Source organism: Brienomyrus brachyistius, chromosome 11, assembly GCF_023856365.1.
Source record: "Brienomyrus brachyistius isolate T26 chromosome 11, BBRACH_0.4, whole genome shotgun sequence".
In the NCBI taxonomy this organism is placed as follows: domain Eukaryota; kingdom Metazoa; phylum Chordata; class Actinopteri; order Osteoglossiformes; family Mormyridae; genus Brienomyrus; species Brienomyrus brachyistius.
The window spans coordinates 16,727,364-16,736,213 of NC_064543.1; the positions used below are offsets into that span (position 1 = coordinate 16,727,364).

At 43.0% G+C, this 8,850-nt stretch overlaps 1 protein-coding gene across 3 annotated transcripts; it reads left to right on the top strand.

Moving 5' to 3' along the window:
- The first annotated feature begins 42 nt into the window (after nt 1-42).
- spg7 (SPG7 matrix AAA peptidase subunit, paraplegin) lies at nt 43-8,135 on the top strand. 3 transcript variants are annotated; one of them, XM_049030733.1, is made up of 19 exons: nt 43-120; nt 925-1,024; nt 1,400-1,616; nt 1,854-1,956; nt 2,055-2,144; nt 2,243-2,484; nt 2,666-2,805; nt 2,996-3,098; nt 3,184-3,309; nt 3,415-3,577; nt 3,816-3,989; nt 4,249-4,373; nt 4,471-4,573; nt 5,119-5,229; nt 5,324-5,439; nt 6,852-7,008; nt 7,116-7,279; nt 7,457-7,534; nt 7,650-8,135. In XM_049030733.1, exons 3-19 carry the CDS (start codon nt 1,413-1,415, stop codon nt 7,863-7,865), a joined length of 2,415 nt encoding a protein of 804 aa, XP_048886690.1. In that variant the 5' UTR covers nt 43-120; nt 925-1,024; nt 1,400-1,412; the 3' UTR covers nt 7,866-8,135. The 3 variants fall into 3 exon arrangements, with proteins under 3 accessions (XP_048886690.1, XP_048886691.1, XP_048886689.1); XM_049030734.1 differs by lacking the exons at nt 43-120; nt 925-1,024 and adding an exon at nt 1,130-1,214; XM_049030732.1 differs by lacking the exons at nt 43-120; nt 925-1,024 and having other exon boundaries at nt 1,165-1,616.
- The last annotated feature ends 715 nt before the right edge of the window (nt 8,136-8,850 follow it).

Consider the following 8,850-nt stretch of genomic DNA (forward strand, 5'->3'; position numbering starts at 1 on the left):
AGGATCAATTCTCCATTAGGCAGTCGGAGCAGCACGCAAGGAAATGGAGAACGTCGTAGGGTTTTGGATGTGTCAGATGGAAGGGCAGAATTCTCTGTATTGCAAGGACGAAATCAACTGGTTATTTTCCTTTACTGTGTATCAATAATGAGACGTTTTATGTTATAATGTGTTTTGTCATGGCCAAAAGGAATCATACTTTTCTGACTATGTACTGCTTCACAGTTATTCTCTCTCCGTCTTCTCTCTAAAATGTTTTTGAAACATGTAGGTGTTGTACTGTACTGCAATGGCATGTGTGTGACAACGTGACCGTGATTAATTATTCTTAATAACACGGGGGACTATAAACACGAGTTGAAAGAAGGCCTATATTTGTTATTCTTATGACAAATATTGGAATTTGGATTTGTCAGAATTGCGCATTTCTGGAAAAAAAAATCAATTTGTATGTTTTAAATGTGTAATGCAACAGATTCACAGAAGCAGGCATATATATATTTGAGCATATGTTTGTGTTTATATATTTTTTGACTTTTAGATTGAAATCCTGTACAGTACTAAGTATATATAATTAACTACGTAGGTAGTAACAAAATGGGGTTTTATTTATTTTCGTCCGTTAGTTAGTACTTTTATTTTTAAAGAAAGGTGCCAGTTCGAATGATCTAAAACTGTAAACTGTTCTCTGCACGTGTGACAATTGGAAAAAAAAGAAATACCTCCCCCTGGTGGTCGCACTGAAATCTTACATAACAAAAACAATTTAAATGTAGGAAAGTTGCATGGGAAAGAGTCTTGATTAAGAAAAGACTCGTATACAAATTCTAAATTTTAAATGTTTAATAGTAGATGTTTAATTTCTTAAACCTGGTTTTTAAATAAATATTTATATATTTTTCTACTTTTTCTTATTATCATCAGTTTCACTACGAGTCCTAGAGATATGGCTATGGCGCCATTTGTAGTTTTTGAACGAGGAAACGGCGGAATCAGCCACTAGTGATGACGTCACTCGACGAATGTGAGTCAGTTTAATAATATCTTAAACAACAGAACGGCGGCTGTTGAAACGTTTTAAATAAATTACTGTTTTATATGTAAATGGAAAATATATAATGAGGAGCCAAATAAACCGAATTACGTAGCCATTTATTTTGATTTGACGACACAAAGGTTAAAGTTCAAGGCAGAGGGGAGGAGAAGACGGCTAGGTGGTTAACGTCAGATGCGTAGCTAAATAACATAACCGATATAAAATATTTTAGTAATGTTTTAGTAATGTCTGCATAACGACCTACCTCAGTTTAACATGTTTTTTTAATTAATGTAATTACACTGATAATGCACTAATATTTTCCTTTAATATGGCCGCATTACTCTTGCATCTGAATAGCAGATTCTGCCGAAATATGAAGAGCAGGTCCTTTTGGGTGTTTTCCTCCGCGAAGAAAGGCTCGCTTTCGGGAAACTTTAATATCCTAAAGAGCCCCACCAGACTGCCTCCTTTATCGAAGGATGTTCTGTGCATAAACAGCGACGTCTCCACCAGCTCCCTTCTCCAGAGGTCATTTGTGAAAGATCAGAGCCATGGCTTCAACGCCGGACTTCTGCAGGTATATAACTAGTTTACTGTTCATTCAAAGCGAGTGCTATCGTTAATGGTGATTTGTGAAGGACTGCGCAGTTGTCAAGGGTGGAGGGTTAATATATCAGTGGCTCCACCAGTGTATTCTGCTATCCGATCTGTAGTTTCAAGATCTGCAGCAAGAGAATCCTATTGGCGGTCTTTTGACTTATTAGTAAAATATTATGTTTAATATGTTATACGGATTTTTGGTTATGCATTGCAGCAAATACTGTACAGACCGCTGAGTCCTGGATTACGTGGAATTAGCAATAACCTCATTAAACAACAGCTAACCAAAAACCCAGTTGGATTATGGAACATTTTAGGTAAGTATACAAGCCCATTTGAAACAGTTCAGTGATGATTTTAGCATTTTTGATTATTGGGTTCTCAGGCTAACATTTGTTCATATATTTATTTTAAGGTGCCATAAATTTTTTTAGTACTTCCCAGAATAGAAGAGACAAAAAGAAAAGCGATGGTGCGCAAGGAAAACCTACTGAAGAAGATGAAGGTGGGTATGATGAAGAACATACAAGATTCAGCTTATGAAAAAGTTGCTCCAGTGTCATCAACCAATTAGCAAACTTGACTTCCTGCACTCTTCTTCAGAGGATAAGAAACGTCGTGAGCGGGAGGACCAGATGTATCGAGAACGTCTTCGTATGCTCTTCATTATCGCCCTCATCATGAGTGTGCTGAACACCATCAATAGCAGCGGTGGCAACATCTCCTGGAACGACTTTGTCAATGAGATGCTGGCCAAGGGGGAGGTGTCTCGTGTGCAGGTGGTCCCAGAGAGCGACATTGTGGAAATCTACCTGCATCCTGGAGCTGTCATCTTCGGCAGACCGGTTAGCCTCTCCACAGTCGACATCATTTTGTTAATGTGTTGCTTTTTTTAACGTGCAAGGCATCATGGGTACTGTGTACAATAGCCCGCACAGTGGAGCTCCATGCAGTATTTGAGGATTGTACATCTACCATGGCACTTGTGAACCCTACAAAGCAAACAGACGGTCCTCATTCTTACAGAGGCTGGCGTTGATGTACCGCATGCAAGTGGCCAATATCGACAAGTTTGAGGAGAAGCTACGGGCTGCAGAGGAAGACCTCAATATTGATGCGAAAGACAGGATTCCTGTTTCGTATAAACGGACTGGGTTTTTCGGGAAGTGAGTTTCCTGGCTCTCAAAATGTAGCTTCTACCAATTGGTGTGGGTGGTTTTTATGTAGCATTCCAGAAGAGTTCCATAACTCTTTGATTGTGATTCACTACTCCATCTGTATTTGTTGCTTATTGCTTGAAACAGGTTGTTTTCAGAGGTTTGCAAACACTTTGCTTCCCTTCCTATTCTGGTACAGTGCTCTCTATGCGTTGGGCATGGCGGCCATTGGAGTGGCCATCTTGTGGTACATCTTTCGGTTGGCGGGCCTGGCCGGCAGGGAGGGTGGATTCGGTGCATTTGTAAGTACAGCTATGAGAAGTGCTTCCAGCCAGTCCAATTTTGAGGGAAGGAATTTCTGTCTCATACTTGTACATCTTGTAATAGAACCAACTGAAAATGGCAAGATTTACTATCGTGGATGGCAAGTCTGGGAAAGGAGTGAGTTTCAAAGATGTGGCTGGCATGCATGAAGCAAAGATGGAGGTGAAGGAGTTTGTAGATTACCTGAAGGTAAGAGAAGGATGTTTTTAAGCTAGAAGAGTCTTGGGGGGGGTGGGGGTGGCCTGGGAATCTGCCATCTTAAACATCCAGTGCTTGTTTTTTTTCTTTTGGCAGAACCCAGACAGATACCTCCAGCTGGGGGCAAAGGTGCCCAAGGGTTCGCTTCTGCTGGGGCCCCCAGGCTGTGGCAAGACTCTGCTGGCCAAGGCTGTTGCCACGGAAGCTCAAGTGCCCTTCCTGGCCATGGCAGGGTCAGAGTTCGTGGAGGTCATCGGAGGTGAGTCTTGGACCAATTATAGCGGCTCATTTGTCTGAGTTAGAGAAGAACTTAGAAGGGAGAAAACATGGTTTCCTGTAGCTTGTGTTTTCTTAAATTGAGTTTCTGTCTTGCCTTGACCTGATGGCACAGCAGTGCACGTTTGAATAGAGCATTTCTCTCAGCAAGTGGGTGTACCAATCTTCTGCCTTGTGTGGCCTTTGTTAGCATGGTGATCGCTGTCTGCCATTGTGTGCAGGACTGGGCGCTGCCAGGGTTCGCAGTCTGTTCAAGGAGGCCCGTGCCCGCGCCCCGTGCATCGTCTACATCGACGAGATCGATGCAGTGGGGAAAAAACGCTCCACAAACATGTCAGGCTTCTCCAACACAGAGGAGGAGCAGACCCTTAATCAGCTGTTGGTTGAGATGGACGGTAAGAGGGGACGAGTCTCACAAAAGGTGTTTTAGTGGTAAGGTTGTAATAATATAAAGTTTGTTCAGTTAATTTCCATGGAAATACATCTTACATAATTTTTGTTTCAGAAAAGCTAATAAGTCAAGTCTAATAAGGTTCTAATGAATATTTCAGGAGTTCTGTTTATTTCAGGTAATTTTTGAAGGTAATGTTGGACTTTTTTTCGTCTGGGAGAAGATCAAGTAACATTAAATATTATAAACATTTGGAATGGTAGGAATGGGAACCACCGACCATGTGATTGTACTGGCCTCCACCAACCGGGCAGACATCTTGGACAACGCACTGATGAGGCCAGGGAGGCTGGACAGGCATATATTCATTGACCTTCCCACTCTGCAGGTTCACATCTCCTAACCTATGGGTATATGTTCTATTGGCCATCATAGATAGGCCCCGTAGCAATTCAATGTTGCCTGTGTGTGTTTAAAAAACACAGGAGAGGAAGGAGATATTTGAGCAGCACCTGAAGATCCTGAAGCTGACCCAGCCAGCCGATTTTTACTCTCTGCGCCTGGCAGAGCTTACCCCAGGGTTTAGCGGTAATCATGCCGTTGGTGGTCCCATGTTTACACTCTATACCAGCTTGTCTACACCTAAATCTAAAATGTTAAGCAAATTATACTACTAGATCATTTTCACTGTTTATGTGAGGGCCTGTAAATTCTACTTGCCATTTTCCTGTCAGTTTAGTACTTTGGAGGTTGGGATCAAGGGTATAGATTTGGATGTGTGGATTGTGTGAGCTTCGTGTATGTTTAGAGAGGCTTATTTGGTCTCTACCAGTGTTGAAACCATCCCTATGCCCTTGGTTGGGATACACACTTATTGGAGCATTTTTGTTGGGACGTGGGTTCATCTTGGATGACTCATAAACAGTGGCATAAAAGGAAGTGGTTTCCGTGCAAGGGGAAGTGTATGTTATTGGAATTTAAGGCATAAGTGTACAAATATCCTGAATAGTCATCAGCACTGAAGGAGCTATCGCTGTCATTAACATAAACAACTTCCGCCGTGAGCAGTGTGTTTAAACTAGCGTGATCCAGCGAAAACATGCCACTGTACGTCTGATCTCCCACGATTGTAGGGGCCGACATCGCCAACATCTGCAACGAGGCCGCGCTGCACGCTGCCCGGGAAGGCTACAAGTCCATCGATACCTTCAGCTTTGAATACGCCGTGGAGAGGGTCATTGCGGGTACTACCACTTAGCAACCATCACCACGGAGACAGGCTCCTTACTGAGGTCTTATGTGTGAGATATTTGTGTGTGTGGGGGGGTGCCTTTGCAGGGAGTGTGAAGAAAAGCAAAATCCTGTCGAAGGAGGAGCAGAAGGTGGTTGCTGTCCATGAGTCTGGCCACGCCCTGGTAGGCTGGCTGCTGGAGCACACGGAAGCTGTGATGAAGGTAGCTCCACCCACTCCTATTTAAATATTTAGCAAGTGCTTTCGTCCAAAGCGACATACAGGCAGTGTTGGGGAGTAACTAGTATGTCACGGAGTTGCATAATGAAATTACAAAATTAATGTACAGTACCAGTGAAAATGCCTCGCCACCTACAAAGGAACATCTGAGTGTCGCACCACATGACCTGGCTGCCCGACCCAAACACAGTAGTGCACAATTATTTTTGCTTAATATTTCTTTGGTCAGTGCATAATTCCATATGTTATTTTATAGTTTTGATGTCTTTGTAATTGTTCTAAAATTTAGAGAATATTACAAACAAATCTTTCTTTGGGTAGGTGTGTCCAGACTTTTGACTGGTACTGTAATCATAATCTCTTACATTACTTAGGAGAAATACGTAACTAAATTACAGTTACTAATCAAAATGTTGGTGATTACAAAGGGGCTATATCCGAATATATTCTTTTTGGCAAAAAGTTTATATGTAGAATTTAACATTCATTTTGTTGCCTTGCATCTTTTCGCTGTGCAGAAATGTCTCCTTTGGTGTATTTCCCAACAACGCGGGTCAGTAAAGCCAGTAGAACTTTTCAACTCTATTGACCAGTTTAAAACATTTCTTAGAAAAGTCAACAAAGAAGTTGCAGTTCTTTGAAGTAATCAAAATATATACACAACTTATTTCGTATTTCACAGGGTAACTAGTAATTAAAAATATCCTACTCAACACTGTATAAAGCTGAAGCAAAACAGAACATTGCAAACGTGTGTAAGTGAAGGAGTCAAATAGGATGAGTGCAGCTCGGCTGAGCTTCCAGTGAATGCCCAGGTACAGGTCTGGGCCGTGTGGGAACATGGAGCTTCTTTTCCGTGTGTGTATGTTTACAAAAAAAAAATAAAAAATTGTTGCACTCTCTCAACAGTGTTCGGATAGATGGTATTCATAGCTTGGGTCCTTATTGAGCTAGTATCGGAAAAATTCATCGCAGCGTCTTGAAGCACTTATGTAAGTCGCTCTGGCTAAGGGCGTCTGCCAAATACTGTAAATGTAAATGGAGCTACACAACATCTACCAGACAAAGCAAGAACCTAGTAAGACTATCCAATAACCAGAAGTGCAACCTTAAGAACAGTCTGGGAACATCAAGAGGCATCAGGTCAGTAGAGAAATCCATGAAACGGACGGCTCTTCAGACATTTCTTGAGTGTGGAGAGGGAGTCTGACAACCGAATGTGATCGGCAGCCCGTTCCATCCTTGGGGGACGACACGTTAGACTCATCTGGGGTGACAAGCGGCGTGGGTTTGCTGTGGTCCCGCGGCCCACTCGTATCTTTTTCTCTTAGCGGTGTCTCACAAAGCACAAGCAGTAATCGCCAATCAACACCTGACACTGGCTCTGCCCCACAGGTGTCTATCGCCCCCCGCACAAACGCAGCCCTTGGATTCGCCCAAATCCTGCCCCGGGACCAGTATCTCTTCACCAAGGAACAGCTCTTTGAGAGAATGTGCATGGCACTGGGCGGCCGGGCGGCGGAAGCCATCACATTCAACAAGGTCACCACCGGTGAGAATCCGGCGCTGTCATTTAATCCGTCCAGGGTTCGTCCGTCACACCTCTTGGCTCCAGCACACCCATGAACACCGCCCCTAATTCTTTGCTGTCAATCAAAGGAGCCCAGGACGACCTCCGCAAGGTGACTCGCGTGGCCTACTCCATGGTGAAGCAGTATGGCATGGTGCCCAGCGTGGGCCAGGTGTCCTTCCCTGAAACGGAGGAAGAGGGCGCCATTGGCCGCCGGCCTTTCAGTCAGGGCCTCCAGCATCAGATGGACCATGTGGGTGATTGGCTGTAGCCCCGTTCCATTATTCACTTGCCTGTCAGGTTTTTTTTGGATATTTTTTACTGAAATTAAGATTTAAAACCAAAGTCTTTACATGCGTAAGTGATCAGAATGTTACGTGTAAAGTTTGGAACCACCGCTGGACTTAACCGTGTATTTTTGCTGTTTTAGGAGGCTAAGATGTTGATTTCACGGGCATATAGGCAGACGGAGAAGCTACTCCTAGATAACAGAGAGAAGCTGATAGTGGTAAGAGCTTCTCACCTCCTCATTCCTACATCTGAATGAATTAGACCAGTGAGATTAATCTGCTGCTAATGTCCTGCTAATGTGTACCAGCTAGTAACCCTTTGCGTCCTGCCAGCTGGCCAATGCCCTGCTGGAGCGTGAGGTGGTGAACTACGACGACATAGAGGCCCTGCTGGGACCACCACCCCATGGGCCCAAGAAGATGATCGCCCCCCAGAGCTGGATCGAGGCAGAGAAAGACAAGCAGGACACTGGGGAGGATGAGCCACGCAGGCCCAGACGCCCCCCCCGCAAGGAGGAAGACGAAGAGCTTAGCCTGGGACCCGCATGAACCCCAGATCCACAGCCTGTCATGATGCTGTGTGAGCTAAACAGCACTCCTGGTGGCCACAGATAGTAGTGCACTAAGGGTGCATTGTAGCTTCTGATTCGTCTGTGCCTGCAACAGCCAGGGGGCGCTATCGTGAGAGGACTGTCAGCTTAATCAGCTGCGTTGGCCACAACTGCCGATGCATCTGATCAAAGTATGTAATTTAAATGAATCATTTAATCTATTTTGTGTAATAAAAATTTGGCAATAAATTTGTTTGGTGTTACGGAAGACTAGATTTTGGGTGACAAAATTCAATGTTCCATCTAAAACTAAGACTCCTCCTCTGTGACCATAGTGTTTATATAGATTAGGATTATAGATTATAGGTCATTTTGTTATGGTTTTGGAGTTTTGTGGATCCTGTAGCAGTTCTGTGGATGTGGGCAGCAGGTGGCTTTGGATGATGTAAGATATTTTCAGTTTCATCTGAATTGAATCCTGAAGTTCTGTTTCCAGGTCTCACAAATCACCAATCACCCCACAGCAGCTGAGCTTTTACCTCTAATGACCAGCATACCTGTAAAATGTAGCAGTTATCAGTGCAACTGTAACCTTCTAAATGAAGAACTTGCAGTTGGTTTGTGAATGTGTAACAGACAGACTTCACCTATGAGACATTCACTCTGGAGGATTTCACTCTGACCAACTTGCCCTTGGACACATTGCATAGTTTGTAAGAAATTTAAATAGTGATAGATCTTCATGGTTTATATATGCAAATTTAAAGGAACAAAACAAAAGATCAACATGATTTCTATGAAAGGAAAATTTGATGCTGGTCATGTTCAGAAGACTGCAGAATACTGTGACAAATTTTAATTTTAAATGTTTTATTAATAGTAATTCAGTTTTATTGCTGCATCAAACAAAAGTATATAATTAAATATAAAAACAATAAGTGAAAGTAATAAAACAATGCATAAGTAAAATTTCTACGATAAAA

Bases quoted from the DNA above. Each gene is read 5' to 3' on its own strand.
- spg7 (XM_049030732.1), top strand. From the start codon at position 1,368: ATGGCCGCATTACTCTTGCATCTGAATAGCAGATTCTGCCGAAATATG. The intron at 3,099-3,183 runs GTAAGTACAGCT...ATCTTGTAATAG, and splicing joins AGGGTGGATTCGGTGCATTT to AACCAACTGAAAATGGCAAG. The intron at 4,574-5,118 runs GTAATCATGCCG...CCACGATTGTAG, and splicing joins GCTTACCCCAGGGTTTAGCG to GGGCCGACATCGCCAACATC.